The sequence below is a fragment of the Chrysemys picta genome, chromosome 5, assembly GCF_011386835.1.
Source record: "Chrysemys picta bellii isolate R12L10 chromosome 5, ASM1138683v2, whole genome shotgun sequence".
NCBI classification, from domain to species: Eukaryota; Metazoa; Chordata; order Testudines; family Emydidae; genus Chrysemys; species Chrysemys picta.
Genome location: NC_088795.1, coordinates 93,883,765 through 93,910,478, shown reverse-complemented (window position 1 = coordinate 93,910,478; position 26,714 = coordinate 93,883,765). Strand labels below are relative to the sequence as shown.

At 42.4% G+C, this 26,714-nt stretch overlaps 1 protein-coding gene across 3 annotated transcripts in view; it reads left to right on the top strand.

Annotated features, from left to right (window-relative positions):
- Window positions 1-26,714, top strand: part of SLAIN2 (SLAIN motif family member 2) — a 59,489-nt gene that overhangs the window by 4,003 nt on the left and 28,772 nt on the right. For all 3 annotated transcript variants that reach the window (XM_042841871.2, XM_005299058.5, XM_005299057.5), the window contains exons 2-4: window positions 10,240-10,388; window positions 23,965-24,129; window positions 25,390-25,551. In XM_042841871.2, the coding sequence (XP_042697805.1) occupies window positions 10,240-10,388; window positions 23,965-24,129; window positions 25,390-25,551 (476 nt within the window). The remainder of the gene's footprint in view (window positions 1-10,239; window positions 10,389-23,964; window positions 24,130-25,389; window positions 25,552-26,714) is intronic.

Here is a 26,714-nt window from a genome sequence, read left to right as displayed (position 1 = left end):
TCTCCCCCCACCCACCCAGTGCTGTTAGTGTGTATGCATCACGCATGTCTTTTCTCTACTCCGCATCCCAGTATCAACAGTGTGTTCTTGATGCTTTCTCTGAGCATTCTTGTTCTAAGTTCCCCACCCAGAGAGGCAGGGGTTTCCCAGATCCTGTCTCACGTGGTGGGGTGTACAGAGGGGTTCAGACCCCCTTAGAAATACAAGAGATCCAGGATCCCAGCTCCGTGGGGGGAGGGGGCAGTAGGGAGTGGGGCTTAGACCTGCCCAGGAAGGCAAGTTCCCCCACAGCTCATGAAGGGGGTAGAGAAGAGAGGCTTAGACCTCCCCAGATCCTGGTGCATGCACACAAGTAGGGGGAGAGGCTCAGACATTTTAGATCCTCGGGCATGCACACATGGGGAGAATGTGGGGCAGACAAGTGACCTGCCCTATTCTCCACCAGTCCCTCTTCCACATATGCGTCACCTCCCCGATCATCCATCCCCATTTAGTCCCTTCCCTCAATCCGTTGCTGCATCCTCAAACCCCTCTGCCCATTTTCCTTCCTTCCTTCCCCCTCTAAAATGTCCTGCCCCTGCCAGCAAACATTTGCATGTCTAATGTTTTTCACAAGAATACTTTGATTGCATTCCCCCAAAATTAAAAACAAAAAACACAAAAAACCCCACCAGATTTTAGCAATATGCCTTCTGATCTTTTCCAGATTTCTTCCCATAGTAGGACTCAAACTAACACTGGTTGGGTGTATAAGGTTAAAAGATACTGCTTAGTCTGTTGAGCCCATCCAGCTGGTGTGGAACATTGAAGACTAACAATCCTGTTAACTCCTCTGTCTGCACATGCTCAGTGTAATCCAATTGGCATACCACCAAGCACTTCAAAGGCTACTGCTCCAAACAGATAAAGTCTTTGGCTAATAATTAGTAATTTGATTTTCCCCAGTGGTCTGTTGGATGGCATGCACTCTGGCTTGGTAACTCTCAACTGTTTGTTTGAGCTCCAGCTGTAAGGATCTCAGCCCTGCTTTGATCTCTATTTGTGATCAAAAATTTGTTGCCAGAATATGTGACTAGAAGTTAAACTGGTTTTTGTTGTTTTTTGGAGTGGGGGGGGGGGTGTATTTCAGGAATCCCTTCTTCAAATGGCCCCAAATTTGGATCACTGACCAAACCTGATCCCTCATGAGGCACACACAATTTCAAGGCAATCTGAGAAACCATATTGATTTTTAGAGCTTGTAGAACAGTTGAGCTTTCAACAGAAAGCTGTCTTAACCTTAACTTAGCAGAAGTGCCATTCCAGTATAATTTAGAGTAACTAGCTTCCACAGGCAATTGCCTGTCTCTTATGCAATAATCAGAGCTCTGATCCGTCTGTTCCAAAAGAGACCTTTCTTGCTGAGTGTTCATCCTGGTCTTTATTTTGAGAAAAGGACTTGGAAATAGCACTGATACCTGGGGATTTACGGGAGTTTTCATAGGGAATTATGGGAATTGTACTGTGCTCATAGAAGTCCTTTTGAAGTCTCCCACAAGCCACTGCTTCAGGGAGCAGTGTTAGGAACAGTGGGGCTAGGTACTCAGGGAGCAGTGCAACTGCAACAGAGTAGTACAGCGCAAGCATGGACATGAATCAAAGCTGCAACCAGAATAGCATGGCTAGTGTGGGCTCAGTGCACCAGTGGCCTAAGGTAGCATTAGCCTGCAAATTCATCTACCAATGTTTTTTTTTCTATGATTAGATTCTGTGATTATAAACACTAACTAGATGAAAAATTGAAGTGAGACCCCCTACTTAAATACAAGTACACTCAGTCAAGAGTAGTCTTGAGAGTGCTCCTTGTGCCTGAGCTGTTTTATGGGTACTCAGAGAACATGCCCGCACTTCACTGAAGGTCCTGCCATTGATTTGGAATACCCCAATAAAATATAGAAAGCGTGGTCTGGTGCAGCTGCCTTGCACTGATCATATACCTGGAACATGATACACTAGGTTAATTTAATAAGCTTGAATTGGGTTGAGGATACACTTATGTTAATTGTAGTCTCACAGTTTTTGAGTGGGTCAGGGCTTGTTTACAGGGTAAGGTAATGTGCTCGGGGAGATGGGGGGGATGTCTGCCTTCTAAAGCACACAAATGTGTTGTGCATTAATTGGCCTGTGTAGACCCTGCTGGTGTGCACTAGTGGTTCCCTAGTTTGCTTTAACATAGTATTGTTTCAAACAGCACTGTGTTAAAGCACATCAGCAGGGCCTATAGGGACCAATTAATGTGCAACAGGTTAGTGTGCTTAGGCTATGTCGACACTACCACTTTTGTCAGGAGTGTGAAAAAACACACCCCTTACAGACATAAATTTCACCAACAAAAGCACCGGTGTGGACTGTGCTATTTTGGTGGGAGACACTCTGCATAGGTTCAAAAAAGAACTAGATAAGTTCATGGAGGCTAAGGTCCATCAATGGCAATTAGCCAGGATGGGCAGGGATGGTGTCCCTAGCGCCTGTTTGCCAGAAGCTGGGAATGGGCGATGGGGATGGATCACTTGATGATTACCTGTTCTGTTCATTCCCTCTGGGGTACCTGGCATTGACCACTGTCTGAAGACAGGATATTGGGCTAGATGGATCTTTGTTCTGCCCCAATATGGCCATTCTCATGTTTTTATAGCTTGTTGGAGGTGGTTTAATTATGCTGGTGGGAGAGCCCTCTCATGTAGAAAAGTCCTATAATGCACTTTGCCAATCTGTAGTCATTTGGATTAAGGCAGGATCTGTTTCTAGCAATTCATGTCCAGTCAGTGAAGTCAGGCTTCTTATTAGTCAATGAGGTTACTGCTATACTTGGATCTGATATAGAAGACAAATATTCAGATGTCCTCTCTATAATTATGACATTCCAATTTGTATGGCCTAAGCTCCCTTTGGCACTAGCATTATGATTTGGAAATTTAAAATTGGTGTCAGAATGAATCATGAGAAGCATGTTGGACAACTTCACTGGATGTAGAGCCCCAGTTTCCTTAGGGATCAAATGGAATCTTTGAGACATAAGACTGTAAACCAGTTCAGTGCCTGATAGTGCTATCCATTCAGTTGCTAAAAATCTAATTATACCAGTATGATCTTGAACCCGTTGTTAAATTCTTTCTTTCTTCTCACAATTTCTGCATTGTGACCTATTAAAAGACAAACTGCTGTTTATCAGATTATATGTGGTACACTAAAGGAACCTGAACTTGCCTTGACATAGAAGTATCTATTTCAGAGGGATTTTTTTTTCCAAATTCAGGTAATGGCTTATCAAACCATAGTTGTAATAAGGTAGGAAGAAGTACTTGTGACTTCCTACTGGGGGGAGGGATAGCTCAGTGGTTTGGGCATTGGACTGCTAAACCCAGGGTTGTGAGTTCAATCCTTGAGGGTGCCATTTAGGGATCTGGGACAAAAATCTGTATGGGGATTGGTCCTGCTTTGAGCAGGGGGTTGGACTAGATGACCTCCTGAGGTCCCTTCCAGCCCTGATATTCTATGATTCTATGACAGCTGGTATTAGAGGGTTACAATAGTTGCTTTCAATTTTCCAGATTAAAGGAGTAGTACCACCAAGTAACTATATTACATGGGGCTTCTTAATTAAATATTATAACTTTGTTAGGAGTAAAATAAATGTGTGGAGACTGTAGCAAGAATCTTGAGTAAAAGCAATTTCCTGTTTTTCTCTTTAAGTTCTTCAACTGCACCCATCCTTTAGTATCTAAATGCATTGGATGTTTATATATCATGAAATTATCAATGTGCTGTCCAGTCCATAATGTAATTTTTCAATATAATTTTTCCCTATTGCCTTAATTATCGAATTCTTAATATGCATTTCACACTCCTATACAGTTTGAGCACGGTTAGGTCAGCTTGCATTGGTTCTTATTCTTTTTTTGAGTAGATTTAGAGCTTTCTTTCTAGACCAGTAGTTAAGCAGATGATCTCCTTGAGGAGCCCATATCCGTGTTTAAATAAATTCATGGAAACCTTTCATAGCTTTTTCTTTTCGTTTCCATGAAAGTAGTTATATCATCTCCTTAGCTAAGAGATTAAGCCTAGTATAAGCTGTATACTTTTCATTATGGGGAAAAATATTGATTTCACCTGCTTTTCTGCAATAATCAGGTAACTTTTGTGGGTTTCTTAAAACTTTACATTCAAAAGTACTACTGACTTATTGACATCTACAGAAGACTTTTTAAATATGCAGCTCTGTTTTTGGTAAACTTCAGTTTCTGCTACAACTTCAATAGATGTTTCCCAGTTTTTTTTCTGTCAGTACACTTGAGTAAACTGACATGCTTAGATTTATTTCCATAACTAAAATACAGTTCTCATGGGATTGTTACTTCATATTCTGCCTAGAGCATGTTCCCTCCCATAGGTTTTATTTTACTACATAGAACTTGAACTGCCGGTACCTGATCCCCCTGCAGCTTTTGACACTGTTTATTGTGCTCACCTCTTCTAAATCTTGTCCTCAGTTGGCTTTCACAATACTGTCCTGTGTGGGAGGGGGCTGTGGGTTGGGGTACAGGAGGGGATGAGTGCTCTGGGGTGGGCTGGAGATGAGGGGTTTAGGGTGCGGGAGGGGGCTCTGGGCTGGGGCAAGGGGTTGGGATGCAAGGGGGGGTGAGGGCTCTGGGCTGGGCCAGGGATGAGGGGTTTGGGATGCAATTGGGGACTCCAGGTTTGGGGGGCTTAGGGCTGGGGCAGGAGGTTGAGATGCGGGGGTGTGAAGGCTCTGGACTGGGGGGGCACTGGGGATGAGGACTTTGGGGTGCAAGAGGGGGCTTCAGGTTTGGGGGGGGCTAAAGGCTGGGGCAGAGGGTTGGGGTGCGGGCTTACCTCGCGCGGCTCCCAGTCAGCGGGGCTAAGGCAGGTTCCCTGCCTGTCCTGACATCATGTATGTACGCTGGAAGCGGCCACCAGGTCTGATGCTAGTAGGCAGGGAGAGACAGAGGGGACAGGAAGCTGGGAGTAGAGGTTGTATTACCTCTGTATCTGGGACTAGTGTGACTGCTGCTGGAATATTATGTCCAGTTTGGTGTCTACAGTTCAAGAAGGATGTTGATAATTTGGAGAGGATTCAGAGAAGAGCCATGAGAATGATTAAATAATTAGAAAACATGCCTTATAGTGATAGACTTAAGGAGCTCAATCTATTTAGCTTAACAAAGAGATGGGTAAGGGGTGACTTGATTATAGTCTATAAGTACCTGCAAGGGGAACATGTATTTAATAATGGGTTCTTCAGTCTAGCAGAGGAAAGTATAACACAATCCGATGGCTGGAAGTTGTAGCTAGACAAATTCAGATCGGAAGTCAAGCGTAAATGTTTAACAGTGAGAGTAATTAACCATTGGAATCATTTACTAATGGTCATGGTGAATTTTCCATCACTGACCATTTTTAAATCAGGATTGGATGTGTTTCTAAAAGCTATGCTCTAGGACAGTGGTTCCCAAACTGGGGTTCACGAAATGTTACAGGGGTTCTTGGGGGGAAAAATTCCCTAATGGCGAACAGAGCTGTCCCTAGGGACCCTGGGCAGCACGGGGCCAGCAGCCTGGAGCCCCTGGACTTCCAAGAGCTAAGCGGATCAAAGCAAGCATGTCTAGCACACCAAGGAGATTTAAACTTCAAGACTCCTTATAAGAAATGGAAAGGGCGGTGGATATTTTTTGCTGATTTTAAAATTAAATAGGCAGCTAGTATTGTTTTTAAAATTATTATGAACAACAAGTTTAAGCTTTGTTGTAACGTGCTTTGTTTGCCGGGACTGCTCAAGACCTGAATGCTTGTGGAAGGAGGAACTCTTTGAGTTGGCTTCTTAAATACCTTCATGCTGTTTCACATCTGATACTCCTTGATGAAACGTAGGAGCCTTGTCTTATAACAGGCTTATTCAAAGTGATACAAGCGACGAAAGTGAGATCTTGGAAGAGTGTTGCCATTTTCATAATGTAATAAAAATACTGTAATGATAAATAATTAATAATAAATAGTGTGTAATAAGCATGTCATAAAAACAAATGTTATATTTCCAAGATCACTGCTTTTATAATTTATACTCGGGTAAAGGAAAAAATCCCTGGAAATATTCATTTTTAGGAGGGGGTTCACAAGACTTGACATTTTAGTGAAAGGGGTTCACAGGTTGTTAAAGTTTGGGAACCACTGCTCTAGGAATTATTTTGGGGAAGTTCTATGGCCTGTGTTATACAGAAGGTCAGACTAGATCGGGGTCGGCAATCTTTCAGGAGTGGTGTGCCGAGTCTTCATTTATCACTCTGATTTAAGGTTTTGAGTGCCAGTAATGCATTTTAATGTTTTTAGAAGGTCTCTTTCTAGAAGTCTATAATATATAACTAAACTATTGTTGTAAGTAAAGTAAATGTTTTTTTTAAATGTTTAAGAAGCTTCATTTAAAATTAAATTAAAATGCAGAGCCCCCTGGACCGGTGGCCAGGACTTGGGCAGTGTGAGTGCCACTGAAAATCAGCTCGTGTGCCGCCTTCAGCACACGTGCTGTAGGTTGCCTACCCCTGGACTAGATGATCAGTGGTCCCTTCTGGCCTTGGAATCTATGGAAATTGGCTGAAGCATGTTGACAAAGTGGCAAAGAGCTTGTGATATTTATTAAGGCCACAATGTCTTTACATTTACAGTGATTATGCCCAGGGAAGGGATGTATCAGATATTAAACTGAATGGTGGTAGTACACAGTTCATGGCAATCAGAGCTGTGATTAGAGCACAAGAGTCCTTTGTTCTCTGTCCTATGCTGTGCTGCTTCAGATTATATTGAGCTGCCCTTTCTTATGGGCAGAGTGTGTGCAAGCTGCTCAGCTGTCTAGAAGAGAATTATAGCAGCTGTAGTGCTGCCAGTGGTTCCTCCACCCCTAATGACCACTGATCTGAGGCCCTCAACTTAAAAAAAAAAAAAAAAAAAACCCTTTTGCCAATTCCTTTATGTTTACAGAACTAGAAGACTGCTCTAGTGGATAGTATGAATCATCTGTAAGGATACCATATAGTCACAGAGGTGATGGATTCTGTGACTTTAATGAAGGTCTGTGACTTCTTTGGCTTCAGCTCCAGCAGCTGGGGCTGTCAGCCCTTGCAGTGGTCAGCCCTCTCAAATCCCCCACCCCACCGTTATTTTTAATAAAAGTTACGGACGGGTTGCAGGCTTCTGTGAAGTTTTGTTTATTGCCCGCGACCTGCTTGTGACTTTTTCTAAAAATAATCATGACAAAATCTTAACCTTAATCACTGTCACCTTTAGGAAGAATCAGGGATAAACTCTTAACCCCAGCTAGAGTTTAGAAACGCACATTTTAACTCACATTTATTTCTTTCACAAGGAACAGGGTTTAGTCATTTTTTTTTTCCCCTCCCCTAAAGCCCTTATTTTCTCAGCCCGTATCTGCAGGGCTTGCAAGCCTCAAATCTTGTCTCTAAACGTAGAATCTTTGCTCAGGAATTAACTTATTTAGACTTACATTAATGTTTATGTAATAGCTTGTCACTATCACCTGAATTGTCCCAGTCTCCACAGCATCAAGTTGTGATGTCGCAAGATTGATATTAGATGGAGAGCAACTTTGATCTCATAGGTCTTTCCTTTTGTAATTGTAGGATTAATCTACTGACAGTGATTATGTCCAGAGAAGGCATGTATCAGATATTAAACTGAATGGTGGTGGTATACAGATCATGGCCATATGAGAGACATTCCTTTATGATCTTTCATCTGGTAAAGAAATATAGTGTCTTAGTTCCTTCATCTGTAAGTTTAAACCAGTCCACCAGGATGCTGAACTTTTAGTAAATGAAATGTAAGTTTTGACTTCCAGTATTCAGGTATTAATTAAAATTAAACATTGACTAGAATCATAAACAAAATAATTCAGGAGACCAAAAGAGCTCTTAAAATAGAATATAAAATGGTCCAAGTAGTACTTAGCTGCAAAAAGAACCCTCTTTTGGTATTGCCAACTGAGTATTTAGAATCTCAGAAACTAGCAGAACAGTCAAATCAGTTTTTGTATTCTGTCTCTATTTTGCAGTATACCTGTTTATGTAAATGTGGTAAATAACATCACTTCATAGGAAAGGGACCTAGTACTTCTTTCCCCCCCAATTTATGAAAAACTGGTAGATAACACTATGATGCTTGGCCTATTGTATATGAAAAAACAATTAAAACATCTCTTAGGGAGAAGTGGCTTAAAGCATGCTTTAAAAAAAAAATGGTCTGCGCATTCATTAGTGAGAGTCTTTTGTACCCTTCCCTTCCTCCCCCAAATCTAGTCCCTTCAGAAGGTCCACGTAGGGAATGTCAATTTCTTTGTAAAGTTCATCAGCTCTATTCAACCAAGTTTTTAAACCTTGGCTGAGGAAGAGTCAGTTAATTTTTCTCTTCTGCTAGAGCTATGGAAAGTAATTACTGTGTTGCTGATGTAATTGGCCCAAAGGAAATAGGAATTTTTGACCATCTGTTTTGTATAGAAGAGTGGCTAACTTAGCTGTCATATGTTCCTAAACTACAATACTTAAGTTGGAATCCTGTTTAGTTGGAATTTAAAGGCTATCATTAGATAAATAGTTGATGGTAATGCAAGTCCTTATTCTGTTATTTATTTCTGTGCGCATGTATTTAGAGCTCTTGCAGCAGCAAAAGCTAGAGTTAAGGTTGCAAGTTGGCTTCTATCGATATCCTGTAATTCATAACTTTCTCTTTTCTTTAGGACTAAAACTTTCAAAGTTTGGATTTAACCTAAAGATGAGATGATGATGTCTGATTTAAATCTTCACTATTCGGGGTATATGTGTGGGGAAATATCATTTTCCCTTAAGAATTTTTTTTGGGGGGAGGGGGGGGAATACTCAGATGGCTGAACTTAAAAATTCAAACTTGTGGTTAGTCCTCAGTGAAGAATAGTTTCAGCTTCGGTTCAGAAAGATGTTAAGATTTGTTTATATGAAAGCATAACTGAACATTGTTTTACGTGAAAGGGCACTACAATATTTTATACTTTAGCTATTTACCTTTGGTACCATGGTGCCCAACTTTATAGCCTCAGTACTTGGTTATTCCTGTGGTTACCAGTTGCTGCAGCTTAATGTATGCAGATGTATAAAAGCAGCTCCACATCTCCGTGATGCTTTCTTTCCTTTCTCTTAAAGTTAATGCCACTTTAAGGCCAAAACCATAAATGCATAAATCAGGATTTCCATATCACAATTAATATGCCCACATTACTAAACCTGGTCTAAAGATAGATTTTTTTTCTTTAAAATAACTGGCAAATGTGTTTTCGGTTTTTAGAAGACTTGAAAATTTGATCTGGTTATAAAATGGCATAATCTGTGTGCAATTTTTTGTACGCTAAGTGGGTGTAAAAAGTAACTGCCTCTGATTTTCAGATAACAGTAGAAATTGGGAGCTATAGGTGCTTAGCATATCTGAAAATCAAATCCAGTATATCTGTATGTTATCAACTGAGCTTCTACTATGTAATATGAATTTCACTTTCTATGCTACAGACTTTTTCTGGCATTGCTATATTGGTCATGGGTGTGAAGAGGTGTGATCTTGGACTAACACAGCTGTGCTGGCAAATACACCTAGAGTAGACACAGCTATACTGGGAAAATTGCACTTTTGCCAGTATAGCTCATCTTGCTTGGAGGGTGGGAATGGGGTTGGGGTTGGAAAAAAGAAATAGAAGTACAGTTTTGCTGGTATAAGCCACGTCTACACTAGGAGCACTTTGGTAGTGTAGTTAGCAAAGCACTCCTAGAGTAGACCTGTCGTAGGTTTGTCAGATACCTCTTTTACACCACTTTAAGGGGCAATGTAAGTACTTACCTCAGTTTTTAAAAATTCTTCCTGCTTATTTTTTTTGGAAGCTAGATAACTTTCCTCAGCTTTATTTGTATGTTTGTTGTGATTGTACTGGCTGTGCTCTTGGGTATTGGATGATTCTTTCTTTGGAGTATTTGGAAGAAGGATGATGAGAAGAACACCACATTGACTTTATGAATGAACAAAGTAAATGTGCAGTTTGTCTACCAATGTTGATGTGTGCTCCCATTTTGGTAGCTGAGAACAAAAATTGCATAGTACCTAGTATTTTCTTAAAATGCCCACTTACCTAACATCATATAATTTTTCCTCTCTTAGGTTATATACGTCACCAAAGAAGAAACTGACTCCAGTGCAGAAATCTGTTAGTCCATTAGTTTGGTGCAGGCAGGTACTCGATTATCCAAGTCCCGATATTGAATGTGCTAAAAAATCACTGATCCACAGGCTTGAACAGATAATGTCAGGTGAGTTCATGCATCAGCACGTGTGTTGACGTTGTGTTTTACATTTTAACATCAAACCTTGTTTTAGAATAAATATACATTATATTCTGCCAGTGATTTGAGGGTTGGAGGAGTTTCTTCAATTTTAAGATTTTGTTACGTGTCTCAGATGGCAATTCACTCTACCTACGGTTTGGGCCAGATAAATAGAAGAAAGGAGGAAGCAATAGACCATGTGAATCATGATTCCAGTAGTTTATGCCTCCTGAGTAGTAATATTTTGGCCAGTTTCTGCTTCTTCTCAAGACATAAATCGTTGTTTTTGAAGTCCAGCTGCTTAATCTAGAATTTGCTGCCTTAGTTAGAAGTCTAAACTCTTGATGGGAGAACAAAACTATCTGGCTGATAAACTCTGTGCATTTGCCCTTAATACATTTAGATATGTATTAGCTCTGTGCTAAATCAGCTGGGGATTTTTGGTTTTGTTTTTTGTTCTTAGCTAAGGAGATGGAGACTGAGGTTAGTTAATAGTTTTGGGACACTGAATGGATTTTTCAGTAGATTTGGGATCTTGGTTATTCCTTTCCAAGATGATAGAGACTAATGTCTTAAAGATATAATTGGCCCTGAGATAAAGGAGCCACTTAACACTCAAAACTGCAGCTAATGACTGAGTGCCTGGTCCTGTGAAATGCTGATGAGGTCCCCCCTCACAACTCCTATTTATGTCCTAGTGGGAGTTAGGTACTTAATACCTAGCTGCCTGATTCTGTCTTTAGTTCTCTCTTCTTTGCCAAATAGCACTTCCTTTCCATAATCCTTGACACTTATTTGCAACCTTTAACTCTCTCCTAAACGCCTCCTTTCTCTATCTCCATGTGGGATTTTGCTGACTTTTAAATAAAGTATCAACAAGATCTACTGTTAGGTTGTGATCTACCTTTCTTTCTTTCCTCCTGCCCCCTCAACTTCATGCCCTCCCACTTATGACGTTTAAACTCTCCCCTTCCCTCTCCCCCCAACCTTTCTTTCCACTGACTTCTTCAAATTAAAGTTCTTGTCTCTACCAACCTCAAAAAATCCTCATCCATTATTGCACCTGCTGCTCATCTCCTTCTGACTCTATATCTCTAAGCAGACTGAATGTGCCATTCCCTAGAGTTGCCATGTTCCTCCTCTTGAACTCCACCCTGGATCCCCTCTAGCCTGACTTCTGCTCTCTTGATTTCATTTTGACTTCTTTCTGGCTAAAAACTCAAGGGCCTGATTTTCATTTTGGCTTCTCTGCTGCATTTTACAATCAGGCACACCCTCCTTCCTGATATCAAATCCTCTTTAGGCTTTTATGACTCCTTGTTTGCTTCCTACCCTTGAAGTTCTGATGTCTCTTGGTGGGCCATTGCTCTTGTCTCCCATTCTGAGACCTACAGAGCTTTTTCCTCAGCTACTGTCTGTTACCCTTTTATACCCTTTATCTGGGGCAGTCTGATCTGTCTGTTTTTCAACTACCATCTTAACACTAACTCACAAATCTACCTTTCCATTCTGGACAGTCGTCTTCCACTACATCCCACATTTCAGCCCCTCTCTCTGACATCTCCTTCTGAATGTGTTGCTGTTAACTTAAACTTTGTGACAAAAAATAACTTTCCTCAGTTCTCCGCATTCTGTCACCATTATCCCCATTACTATCTTTAATATGAAAGTCTTGTTTCACCCCCTCTCTCTTTCCTGCCCTTCACATATACTATCTTGCTTTTTAGCTCAAATATTCATCTTAACAATTTAGGAAAACTATTTCTTTTGGTAATTTAGTGCATATCTTGTGGAAGGCCTCCTAGACTGAAATACAAAGATTAGACTGAAATTCTGAACACTGAATTGTGCCCAGATATCACTGGGATCTGTGAACTTGTGCTATTGCATATCATGGATCCAAATTCAAGGAGTTTGCAAGAAACTACATATTTCGGTTAAACTAAATGTAGAGGGCTAAATTCAGCCTGGAATAAGCAACCACAATTCCATTGTCCAGGTCTTGAAAATCCCCCTTGCCAGTGCTAAGCAGTTTTCCTGTGAAAGTACCATCAGCTACTACAGAATTTAAGCTTTCATTTAAAAACATAAAATTCTAGCCCTTCTTGTGTGCATGAACCTTCCAAATATGAAACAAGCATTAAACCTACAAGTGTTGTCAAGCTAAGTACAAAGACAGGCAGTTCTGCTGTTCAAGTCTTGCTGAGTTTAGGAGAGTGAAAACTAATCAGAACCCTGCAGGTAGCAGTGAAATTCAAAAGAATCATGTCAGTTTCACTTTGCTGATCGGGGGAACAATGAGCAGCAGTAGGGACTTGCACTAGAGCAGTGGTTTTCAACCTTTTTTATGTGCGGATCCCTAAGAAATTTCCCTTTGAGGACACCTTGGGAAATTTTAAACATAGTCCACGGACTCCTGGATTGAAAACCACTGCACTAGAGCTATTCACTGGAGAGCATTGCTTAAAAATAGAAACTGGAAGAGTTACGGTAATGAAGACATTTACCCTTCAGCTAAGCCAGAAAGTGTCTGAGCAGTAGGATAGCAGAAAACTCCATCACAATGTGCAGGAATCTGGGAGAAGAATAGTATGGCCTCTCCTCCCAGCTCACCTGGAGGTTCTTGAGTGGATAGGGAAAACATAATATGTTCCTCCCTCCAGCAGTCAAAGGTGTTTTTGGGAAAATGGGGGTCATCACATTTCAGGCAACTCCTATTTCTAGAGGCTATAAAAGATGAAGAACCCCCTGAAGTAAGGTTCAGGGAATCCCAGTATCTGCTCTTTTCTTAGTAGCTAGAGTGGGCTTCCCTATTTTAGGCCTCTGTATGACTAATTTCATAGCATCTAAATGCTTTACAATCTTGAATGTATTTAGCCTCAAACATCCCTGTGAGGTAAGTAATTACTATTATTCTAATCCTACAAAGGGAACTGAGGCACGGACTAAGTGAGATTTGATCCTAGATCTCCCAAGTCCCAGGCTAGCATCTTAACGACTGGACCATTTTTGGTGTTGTCCTAAACATTGGGGTGTTCTCGTTTTATGTCTGTGGCTAATGGTATGTTCAGGTCCTGTGTATAGATGTCAACTGCTGTTGGGTTAGGCAGAAGAAAGATTAATATAATTTAGAAAAGTGTGGTAAATTTGAGGGGAGAGGAAAGGAAAAACAGGAAATGTAGGGAAATATGTGGGGAAGAATATTTTTGTATATGTATCTTAAGAAAAGAGAGAGAGATGGAGGGAGAGAAGGAAGAGGCACTGAAGACTCTATAGGAGATACCTATAAGAAAAGTGAATTAAATCAGGAAGGGGAAAAAATGTAAACCTCCCCAAAAGATGAATGTAATAGTAATATTTTATCTTCCTGATTGCAGTCTCATTTTATATGTATGTGAAATTATAGGCAGGACTGTTAGTACCACCTATTACTAATATTGCACAACACTTCCCAAAACCTTAACTTTGCCACACTTTGATCTTAAATTTTCCATTCTGGGTGTCTGCCTCTAGCTAAAATTTTGAAATTTGGCATGGTGGTGGCCTTTGTATCAGGGATATGCCTTTTGTCATCCCCATGAAAATCCAAGTATATTTGTTCAAGTTACATACCTTTGACAAATGTCAGTTCACATTTGCTAAATAGAGACTTTTCTGATTTTAGCAACTACAATCTCTGCAGATTCTATCCTCACTGAGCATACTTGAACCCCTCACAGCTCCTAGTGCTTACTGGATTGTGCATGTTCCATCCCCACAGAGTAATTGAGCATGCTTCCTTCAGCGCAGGGCTATAGGGGCACAGCTGGAGTTTTCCTGTTCACATCAATTCTGGGCTGGGGTAGGACCTGTCACTGGTACTGAGAGCAGGAAGCCTGTATCTCCTGTGTGATCAGTGACCCCTTCTCTTCTCCCCCCCCCCCCCCCCTTGCTGGCACCTTGGCAGCATGAAGGAGGAAGTTGGATTTAATGCAGAGGGGGACAAAAGCTGAACTAGGGAGACAGAAAGGATTAGATGGGGACAAGTAGTCTAAGACTGGGACTTGACAGGGAATTGGGGGGAGAGACACTGGGACTGACTGGACAAAAAGACTGGGACAGGAGGCGGGGCTGGGGAGAAGAATTCTGGGAGCTGGTGTGGGAGGGAATGGTGACTGGGATTTTCTAGACGATGGGACTGGGTTTAGGAGCCAGTGGAAGGGAAGAGAGACAGGTTTTACAAGGAGCTGGGATTAGAAACCAGTGTGGGAGAGGGAAGATAGATCTGACAAGGAGCTGAGGTGCGGTGGGGGAACTAGGATTGGCTGGGCAAAGTGATTAGGACAAGGAGCTAGGGACTGGAGAGTCAGGTTGGATCAGTGACCTGGGGAAGGAACCACAGGAGAGGGGAGATAGATTGGACAAGAAGCCAGGAGTGGGAACTGGACTGGCTGAGCAAGGACTGGGGACATGGAGTTGGGACAGAAAGGGAAGCTTGGGACTCAGAGAGCCCAGAGAGGGAGACTTGGCTTGACTGAGCAGGGAGATTGGGATGAGACATTTGGAGGAGTGGAGTTGGTGACTGGGCAGGGGATTGTGACAATGAGCTGGTTGTGAGGAAGGGTCAGGGACTGGTTGCAGGTAATGGGGCAGAAGAGTCTGTGTCCAGTAGAGCACACTCCCCTCCAGACCCTGGAATGGAACCCAAGGTTGCTGAACCTCACCATGCCTCGGCTGTCAGCAAATACCTGCGAAACTCACAGGTACAGTGGGTCTTATCTCCTTCTAGTCTAGTAGCAATGTTATGTGTGGTGGACCTAAGGGTTCTAACTCTGCTGATGATCCAGCTAGGGGTCAATATGGTGCCACAAGTTGGAATTTATTAAAAATTCCATTTGCTTTTTAAAAAACCTAGGAAATTGCGCACACAGTATGTTTAAAGAACATTATAATAAAATTTCAAAATCAAGAACTCAAAAGTTAGGAAAAACTAGAATTAAGGCTGCTTGTGGAACTTTAAATCAGCCCCCTTGGGCACATGTAATTAAAGACTATCATAATACATGATTACATGTACCTAGCATGGACAACTTCTGCCCAAACAGTTCATTTGATCAAGTGATAAGCAACTGAAAATGGTTTTAAAATGGAAAGTGTTAAGCAGCCTCAGAAGGCAGTGCTACTAGCCCCACCTATACTATATAATATATATAATGTGAAATTGTCTATCCCTACATTGTGTATTAAACATATTGTGATTTTTTTTAAATTAAAAAATGGCTGGGGAGTCTTTGTGGTGTATGTTTCAAGGGTGTTTCACTGTTGGGTTTCTACATGACTGTAGTGCATGAGTGTCACCTGCTTGGTCTTCTCTCGTGAAACAGTGTTCTGTTTAAAGTATTCTGTCATTACTTTGCTCATAAAAATGGGTCATGCGGGTAGAGTAGAAAGGCTATCCAGGTGTCCTTACATCATCATGTTCATGTAAACCAAAACAGTCCTGGTGGGATTAATTTAAGACTACTAAATGATTTCTTGAGCCTCTCAAACTAGGAAGTGAAACGGATTCTATTTTAAAAAACTTGAGTCAGTGCCTGATAACAGAATGCTGGCATCTATTTGCATTTATAAAAACCTATTGCTTTTGCCTTTTTTTTTGTTTGTTTGTTTGAAAAAATGTCCCAAAACAAAAAGGGGCAGGGATGAGAGGTGGTATGGCAGTTTGGTGACAAGGGATGCAACTTAAATTGTGCTTTCATTGTGAAATCTTTGGGGCAGTCTGTCAGTTTTGTACAGTGCTGGGTATGTTGTCCATGCTTAAATATTTGGCATAAAAAGCAAGACTAGTATATGGTTCCTTATGTTGCACAAATCACTCTGGATATATGCATAACAACTATTACCACGTCACTCATGGAATGGAAAATCCATTTTTGAGTTAAGCATTGGACTTGTTTGGGGCCAGCTTTACGCTTAATGACAGATTTTATTTCTGGTCAGTTTGAATTACTACTGAAGCTGCCAGAATAAGTTTGCCAGCCGTGATTTTCATTAAATTAAAAAGTTCTGGATTTCAGAAAGGTTGGCCATGATTCTGAAAACTGATCCATTAAAAAAAATTAGCTTAGGCATGAAATGCTAACGTACTTGAAAAAATCCTGTTGGGAATCTCATGATTTTTGCCAGAAGACAGGCGTAGATCAATTTGTTAATGTTACCTATCAAAAGTAGTTACTGTACATAGATTATGACTGTTTCCAAATGCAGACTTTTTTCTTTTCCTTGGGGAGACAGGGATGGGGAAAGACTATACATTGTTCTCGGGAATATTCTGAAAGTTCATGTGGAGCGGTATTGTTCACCTGGATAAATTGTGACATGTATTAACAAGGAATTATAGGTGGGTCTGGTAGCACTGCTTATTAAGATGACCAGACACTTCCCATTATAAAAAACTGTTTTCATTGTAACAAAAATACTTAGCATTATATAGCACTTTATATGTTCAAACCACAGTTCCCAAGGCGTCATGTCAGTTGCAGCTTTGAGTGCTCAGCCCTTCTGCATATGAGACCTCAAGTACTCAAGTCATGAACCAGAACATTGAGGAACACACTGTGAAAAGTTTTAAGTGACTTGCTCAGTATTGCCTAGGAACTCTGGCAGAGGTAACAGTAGAATCCAGATTCTCATTGTGGCATTCAGTTACTTTAGCCATGAGATCATCCTTTATCTTTCTGCAGCCCCGTTTTATTCACTGACACCTTCCAACTTCTACAGCCAATGAAGCAGGGGCCCTACAGACAAGTTTCCTTCACTATCCAACCTTGAGTCATCTCCAGAGTAGGTTCATCCTGTACACCAGAGTTCCTCAGAGTGTGGGGCATGGAGGACCATTCAGGTGGGGGGGCACGGCTGGTGCCCAGCCCAACCCCCACATGGGCTGTAGGGGACCACCACCCAACTCCGCTCCTGGCCCTGGCCCCAGCTGCCAGCCCCGCACCCAGGGTCCCCTTACCCCTGTCCATGACCCTCCCCCTTCCCCGGCCCCAAGCTCCTACCCATGGCCTGGGGGTAGGAGGTAGTGCAGACAGAGATAAGAGGGGGCATGACCCTGAAAATTTTGATGACCACTGCTGTATATAGAATGAGAGATTCTGTGGAAAGAATAGTATGTGACTATGTAATTAAAGACTGTATCATAATCCATATGCGGAAGAAGGCCGAATTAAGATTGCACAGACACTCTTAATTTTGGCATTTCTTAATTTTTGAGCTCTTGATTTTGCAATCTTAACATTCTTTTAATATATCTTTGTGTGTGTATACAGTGTGTGTGTGTATATATATATATATATATATATGTGTTTTAATACAGAGCAGGCCTGTTTTTACTATTTTGGCCTTTTACAGATGAACGGGGGATTGGGTTCACCTTTTTTTTTTTTAACACACAAGTGGTGGGGACTGTTTATTTTGGCATGAGGATCAAGGTTCAGTTGGAACATAAAGGAGATCAGTTTTTACACTTGGATCGGGGAGATTCAATATCAAGAGAACTCTGGTCCATCTTATCAGAAGATTATCTGCTTAGAATTCCATATGCTCTTCTAAATTAGATGCATTTTGTAATACAACTTCATTCGTTCTGTTCTAAACACTGTATTCTGTGAACTTGTATAAATAGACTGGAAATATCGTAAAGATATTCTATTAAGTTGGCCACCCTAATTCTGTAATCTCTAAGTGATATTTGGCACTATTGTGATGTAAACTTTTAAGAATACAAACTTTCTGTCCTCGCACCTATTCTGAATACAACTAACAGTTTATGCATTTTAAAAACTTGAATGCTATTTTAATCCTGTGGCACCAGGTGTGGAAAACCCTTACTGAGTCTCTTGTAGCACCTCCTAACTTAAAAAAGACATTGAGTAAAAGGAATTAAACAAGTCCGGGTCAAGCAGTTCAGTGCATTAGAGCAGAGGGTCAGCCCTTTGCCCAGGTCCTTCATCACCACTGCTGTATTAGTATATTGATCACAGCCTTCTTTCTGCCTTTCACAGTTTCAGCAACAGCAGAACGCTACAGTTAGAACTTTGAGGAACATGAGGACTTTTACCTATGCCTTTTAAAAAATCCCATATTTTTCAAGATTTTCATGTCTGTATAACTGTACTAGGATCTCACAAGTCAGCACATTGCGGGGGCCATCCTTGAATGTTTTGCAGTGCATATATATAGATTTTTTTTTTTTCAAAAAACTGATTGTAACCGTTCTTTGGCAAGAGTGCATAACTCCTACTAGCCAGCTTAATTGCAGTTAAACTTAATTTAAAACTATGCATGATGAGACGCTCTTCACCTGCTATACTGTGCAAAATGAACACTTTAAGAAAGTTGATAATTCAGTTGTACTATGAGATAGAATACCTTCAATAGTCAAGGAGCTAGCTTTAAGAAGGGAAGTCAAATTTTGCCTTTTTTCCTTTGGAGTTTTCATTCATAGTGTAGTACAGGGGTCGGCAACCTATGGCACGCGTGCTGATTTTTAATGGCATGCTGCTGCCTGCCCGAGTCCTGAGGACACACAGCCAGTGAGGGGCAGAGCCCGCATCACCCCAGAAAGGAGCCACCTCAGTGGCCTGCCTATGGGCTCCCGCATCCCCTCACCTGGCGAGGAGCCCTGCCCGGGGGCGCGGAGGGGCCCGCTCACCTGGGCCGTCTTGGTATAGCTGGCCATGGTGGATTGGTGGCGCACTGGGGGAGCAGGTTCGCCTCCCCGGGAGGAGGCGCCCGGCCGCGGCCATGGATTGGTACTTGCTCGGAGGAGCGGAGAGCCCTGCAGCCCGGCGGCGCTGAGTTCACAGTAGGTGTGGGTGGGCGGGAATCGGTGATGGCCAGAGAGCCCTGGAGCGAGGATCTCACATACCGCGGGGTCATGCGCCGCCTGGAGCGGCTCCTCCAGACACAGCCAGAGGGGGAGACTCTCGCCGGGGGGCACTAGTTGCGCTCGTGCGGTGCGCCGCGGGGCCCCGAGTCGGTGAGCCAGCTGGGGGCCGCAGGAGTGGGGGGAGCCCTCTGCCCTGACCCCCCCCCACATCCCCACCCAGCCCTCTGCCCTGAGCCCTGCAGTCCCGCACACACCCCAGGCCCCTGCCCTGAGCCCTGTACCCCTCTCACACACACCCAGCCCTGACTCTGGCACCCCCACACATACCCAGTTCCCCCCCGCCCTGACACCTGCACCCCCTCACATCCCCCCAGCCCTCTGCCTTGACTCTCGCACCCCCCCACATACCCAGCGCCCCCTCACCCTATGCACCCCCCCACATACCCAGCGCCCCCTCACCCTATGCACCCCCCATATCCTGACTCTTGCCCCCCCATCCCCACCCCCACTCTGAGCACCAATCAGGAGCTCCTGCGCCCACCCCCCCCACCCTGAGCACCAAACAGGAGCTCCTGCCCTCCCCCCCACATTCCCACCTGCACCCCTTGCCCCAAATGGGAGCTGCCCAGGTAAGTGCCCCACACCCAAATCTCCTGCCCCAACCCTCAGCTTCCTTCCCTCATTCTAGCTCCTGGCCAGACCCTTCACCCCCAGCCCTGTGCTCAGTGCAGAGAGAGGAAGAGAATGGGTCAGAACCAGGGAGAAGGTAGGTACCCACTGTATGTGGGCAGGGCTGGGACCCCAGACCAGCAGTGGGCTGAGCAGGTCAGGCAGCCGGCATCCCGGCTGGCAGGAGCTGGCAGATGGAACCCCTGAGCGGCACTGGGCTGTGGGGTCCCGGCCACCGGCCCCGCACAGCCCGCTGCTGGCCTAGGTGAACAGAACCCCAGACCAGCAGCGGGCTGAGCGGGCTGGCGGCGTAAGATCAACATTTTAATTTAATTTTAAAGGAAGCTTCTTAAACATTTTGAAAACGTTGTTTATTTTACAATACAACAATAATTTAGTTATATAATATATAGACTTATAGAGAGAGACCTTCTAAAGAGACCGGCACGCAAAGCCTTAAAACAGAGTGAATAAATGAAGACTCGGCACACAACTTCTGAAAGGTTGCTGACCCCTGTTGTAGTAAGATGAGTTAAGTTAGAAGATTAATTTCCTAATCAAAGTGTAATGCATGTATTCAACTACAAATAGACTACCTTTTTTAAGCGGACACACTTGAACAGGTATAATAGATCAATCTGAAGTAATCATAGCTCTGGGATGTTTATATCCTGTTTTTCAGTGACCTGAGATGTAGTGCTATCTAAGTAGTTAAGTATACTGTGAACTTAATCTGAAAACAATATACCCCGTATATATTCGTTCATTAGCCCATTCGTTTATAAGCCAACCCCACAAGATGGTTAGGTAAAAATAGCAAAAACTGTATGACTCTTTCATAAGCCAACCCTATATTTCAAGGGTTGGCAAACTTTGGCTCCCAGCCGTCAGGGTAAGCTGCTGGTGGGTTGGGATGTTTTTTTTTTAGCTCGAGCGTCTGCAGGCATGGAGCCCCGCAGCTCCCATTGGCTGGGAATGGCGAACTGCGGCCACATGGAACTGAGGGGCTCCATACCTGCCGACGCTCCAAGTAAACAAAATGACAGTGTATTAGATATTCAATTAAATGATTCCATAGAGTTTTAAAATAATCTTATTTTGGTGTAGACCCGTTTATAAGCTGACCCACGCTCTTTGATGCATCACATTTTTACCAAAAATATTCGGCTTATGAACGAGTATATACGGTAATCTTGGAGCCACTCAAGATCCAAACTGAAAAAATTAGGCTAAAAAGCAGGGACATAAGAAATGTCCTAATAAGAACTGCTAGGTTGTGGAATAACCTTGCAACAGTAGAGGTGGAGCCCTATTGACTGGACAAAATATTAAAAACAATAGCAAATACACAGAAGTGAACAATCCTGCACTACTGGGAGGAAAAACTCTATTGTACTCGTCCAAAATATACTCGTCCACTATAAGCTACAGCATATTCAGCAGCTAATGTAGGCTAACTATAGTGTGATAACTTTGATACATTAAACATTTATTTGCCCTGATGAGCAGAGAGATTTTCTGAAGCAAGAATAATAGCTTATAAAATTTTGCTATTTGAACAGATACTGATCACAAATAAGCAACCATTTGACCTCTCTGAATGAGGCATTTCACCCCAAAGTATTACATTCCTCTTACACCAACATACAAAACCCAGAGGAAGTAACGCTGGCAGCAAGGACAGTTTACTCTTAATTAAAAATGTTTCTGTGTAAATTTTGCTGCTGTAGCAGTGCACTTCAATTATTTCAATAAAGAATCTGTCACTTACCCCTGGTTATATTGTTTCTGATACCGAGGTATAATAGTAGTATATCTTCACCATTCAGCTTTATCTGAAGCTTTTTCTTTTGTGCAAAATAAATAAATATTCAGATAGACTTGAGCAATACTAAGAACGGTGTTTTGTTTAGGGTTTTTTTTTTTTTTTTTTTTTTTTTACAGTAAAACATCTGGGAGTTAACATGTTAGTTTTTTAGGTATACACGGTGCCGCGAAACTCTGGAGACCTCATTTGAATAATTGTGAATCATCTTGCTTTTCAACCAAACTATTTGCAGTTTTATGATCTTTCGAGATTTGAGTGACACTTGTGTCACCACAGCCTTATTTTGTCATTCTTCTATAGCATGAAGGTACTTTAAGCCTCAGGTAGGGTAGAGATCTTCATGGATGACAATTTAGTGGCAGTTCTGTAGTGTGGGTCATGCAAATACTACTTCTTAAAATATTCTGTGTACACTTCTGAAGTGCTTTGAATTGTAGTCAAGTCATTTTGAATCCTAGACAAAGGTAGACTTGTTTGAAGAATTTCCCTTTAGATCAGATGATGATATTGTGTTTAAGAAGTAATGACACCACTAGGGGAGACAAAGAGCTGTGGTGTCTCAATGTGCATACAGTTTGCAACTGTACATCTTTCATCATACCCAGATGGTTTCATTAATATACTATCCGAGTGACTAGCTAAGGCAGGGATGGGCAAACTATGGCCCGGGGGCTGCATCTGGCCCTCCAGACGTTTTAATCCAGCCCTCGAGCTCCTGCTGGGTAGTGGGGCTTACCCTGCGCTCCAGCCAGGGAGTGGGGTCGGGGGCTTGCCCTGCTCCGCACGGCTCCTGGAAGCAGCGGCATGCCCCTCCTCCCCCTCCTATGCGGAGGGGCAGCCAGGTAGCTTTTCACGCTGCCCCTGCAGCTCCCATTGGCCAGGAACTGCGGCCAATGGGAGCTGCAGGGGCAGCGCCTGTGGATGGGACAGGCACAGAGTTGTCTGGCTGTGCCTCTGCATAGGAGCTGGATGGGGGACATGCTGCTGCTTCTGGGAGCTGCTTGAGGTAAGTGCCACCCGAAGCCTGCACCCCTGACCCCCTTCCGCGTCCCAGCCCTGATCCCCCTGCTGCCCTCAAACCCCTCGGTCCCAGCCCAGAGCACACTCCTCACTCCCAACCCCTCATCCCCAGAGCCCGCACCCCCAGCTGGAGCCCGCACACACCCCCGCACCCCAACCCCCAATTTTGTGAGCATTCATGACCTGCTATACAATTTCCATACCCAGATGTGACCCTCGGGCCAAAAAGTTTGCCCACCCCTGAGCTAAGGGCTTGTCTAAGAGTTAGCTGGATGAGGCTCAACTAGAATGAGAATAGAAGGTTATTCTGGTAGGCTGCCATTGACTCCTTTGACTGAGGTATCCTATTACTCCCTTTACTTCTGAAGGTCTTATTATATACGTGCAACTGGTTTTTTGGATGTTGAGGGCAACAGCTGTAGAGCAAAGACCAAGAGCGCTTTTCCTGTTTGTACTTTGGAAAGAAAAAGGTCACAATTTTCTTGTCAATGCGAGCATGTTTTGGCAGCCAGAACTTTGTCCTTCCCAAGTGCATCATGAATTGTGTATGGTTGCTTCAGAAGCCTGCTCAACTAGTACCAAATGCAGTTGCCCTCTTGCTTAGCAGCCCTCTTTGCATGGATATGTGCCATGGCTTCCATTTTGCTTGTGTGCAATTCAAGTTGGTTCACTTTAACGTTTTCTGTCCTGAGTACCTTAGAGACTGCTTTTATATTTGTTACTATGGCAGTTAACAATAGCCAAGGTGCTTGAGCCTGTCCTGTAAAAAGGGGGAAGCCTAGAGTCTGGTATTTTATGGAAGAGTTTGCTTCACTTTTCCTTTCCACCCCCACAGTCTGAGCTATAGGGCACTCTACAAGGCTTATCTACTGGTCTTTAGAAGCGGAGGTGAGTTAAGTGGTGTGGATTTAGTACTTTTGAGTTGGGTGAGGAAAACTTGTTAGGGGTTATTGTTCTCTCATTTTTTGGGTGTATTTTTTATGATTGTATGTGTCTGGAACCTAAGATAGGCACTTCTTGTAAACCTAAAAACACAATGTTTTTCTGGTGACTGAATTGTTTTACTTGAATTGCCTAGTAACATAATCATGTTGAATTACTTTAAATACTACTGTATCTATGTTGATCTTCACCAACTCCTTCAATGTGGCTTTTTCCCCCTTTTCATACAGTCCTCAAGAGACCGAGTTTGTACAGTAACCCTTTCAGTGCGGTCAGTTACACAAGCCCTTATAGTCCAAATGCTAGCAGCCCCTACAGCAGTGGTTTCAACTCGCCTTCCTCAACACCAGTGAAACCCCCTTTAGTGAAACAGCTCGTATTTCCTGGTAGCTCAGGTAAGTTTCTGTTCTAAAAACATTGTGTGCTCTTGAGTTGTGGGTTGGACTAGTAAGGAGTTAAAGCTTATGTGGATAAGAAAAGATAATATACTGTACTAACAACTTGAGTTTCAGTAGGAAGCCTGCATCATATGTAAGATACTAACTTTATAGGAAAAGTATTTGGCCAGCTTATTTTGGTATGAGGTATAGTTATGCTGTTTCCCTCTGGGTCTTTTCTGTACTAGTCAAGTACCGTTACATGGACAAATAATGCATGTAACTTAATTGTATGGATATGAGTCATATTGCATTTATTAAAAGGTTTGGTACAGCTTTTTGAAATGTATGTTTATAGTGGTTATCTGCACTAATATGGCTGCAAAGCCTACAATTCTCTTATGCACTGAGGCACTGGTATAGGCAGCATCAGTGCAGGCGGTGTAGAATCTTGTGGTACCCTATAATCTTGGTGTGAAGTAAGTGTGTGTGTGTGTGTGTGTGTGTGTGTGTGTGTGTGTATGAAAGGTATGTCGTGAAACTGCAGTCTGACGCACACAATAACCTTTGACAGTTTTTTGCCTTTATCTTTGGCTTTTTGACTGTCAGTTTCTCTGGGACATCAGCAGACCTATTAGAGAATGGGGAAGACATCGGAAATGTGAAAGACTTTCTAGCAGCTTGTACAGTTTGGCAAATGTTGATTAATAGAACAACTTTAAACAAATAGTATTGGTTACTGGATGTATAAAAAAAGATTTTTTTACCTAAGTTACATAAGTATTAAATTCCAGTTACATATTTAAGATTGTAAGTTAACACGTTGCATATGCAGTTATCAGCAAATCTCTTGAAGTTTACCTCTTGAAAATAAAATCTCTTAAAGTTTATAAAGTCATAGATTCTAAGACCAGCAAGGACCCCTGTAATAATGTAGTGTTCTCTTCTGTATAACACAGGCCATAGGACTTCCCCAAAATAATTCTGGTTTAAACTAGAGCACATCTTTTAGAAAAACATCCAATTTTGTGGAGAATCCACCACAATGCTTGAAAATGGTTTCAATGGTTAATTACCCTCACTGTTTTAAAAAAAAAAGCCTTATTCCCTGTCTGAATTTGTCTAGTGAATTAGTTGTTTTGATAGATAGTGGGACATCCAGTCTTTCATCCACTAGTAGCCACCGAACTATTATGAAAAACTAGTAGCTACTGAGCAATTGAAATACACTGCAGTGTATTTTGTGAGTTTTACTTTAATTTCTTTATTCTTGTACAGGTCATTTTAAAAGTTCAGCAGATAGAAATCCTTCACTAAGCCCACAGTCCTCTATAGACAGTGAATTAAGTGCTTCAGAAATGGATGAAGACTCTATTGGATCAAATTACAAGCTAACTAATGTCACAGATGTGCAAATTCTAGCTCGGATGCAGGAGGAAAGTAAGTATTTTGCATACTGAAAGGCAACTCTTTGATTACATAATTCCTTTAAACTTCAGCTGCAGACATTTTTAACTTTCTTACGCAGCAATGGGGGAAGAATGGTAGAGGAGCGAGCAGGAGTTGCTGAGACTTATCAAATAGATGGCCCTAATGGTAAAGTTAGAGCAATGAACTGCTACATGGGAAAACCAGGTTTGAAATGGTCCCCCAAACTTGTACTTTGGGCCAGAAGTCCTTAAAAGGTGGGTGAGGCATTGCACACTAAGTTGTTGGAGGGGATGGGGATGGAAAATAGGTATAGGTTTTATGCAGTTCTGCAAACTTTGGCACTTTCTGTAACATGACTGGCTGATCCTTTTGCCTTCTGGTTAGAGGAGGATAAAGTTGCTGTAAGGAGTTGGATTTAGAGGTAAGGGGCAAAAGAAATACAGGCAGACAGGAGAGGCAAATTGATAGCCCACAGTGGACTTTTTTTAAATGCTAGTTGGATTCACCTATTATCCTAAGTCCCTTCTTCAGGGGACAAGTACTGCTTTAGCATGCATCTGGCTTGGTGAGCTCAGTGCTCAAAGCCTGGAAAATAAATGCTTTTGTTTGTCCACAGAACAGGTACAGATGTGAAAAGCAGTCATGCACTTGATGTAGTTTTGATGTAGCCTTTGTTCAGCCTTTTGTCTATTTTGTTTTTAGCTTCTGTGGAGATTGCCAAAGGTGCTAATTATCATGGTTACTAATCTACCAGAATAGTTCTCAAACTGGCTTGTGGCCCACTTGCTGGTGGTCTACGTATAAAGCTGGCTGATCACACAGGTCTTACTTCCAGTTGCTTATTAGTGCTGTTAGTAAGAAATACATTTAATATTCTTCCTAATATTATTTTTCTAGGTAAGTAATTGCTGTAGTTGTCAGTGTTATGATGCAGATATGAGGGGGAGGTGAGCAACCAAAAATATAAGATGTGGTCCACACTATGGAAAAAAACAAGATTGAGGAACCCATCACAGGAAAGGGACAGAGATCAGCTCCTTATTTCACATAGGCTACCAACTATCAGATAACTTTGTTGGTACAGATCTGGGATGAAATGGAATCCTCAAATAAGAGGAACTAGGATTTGCTAAATATGACTTTGAACTTGGGGTAGGTATTTGTATACATCA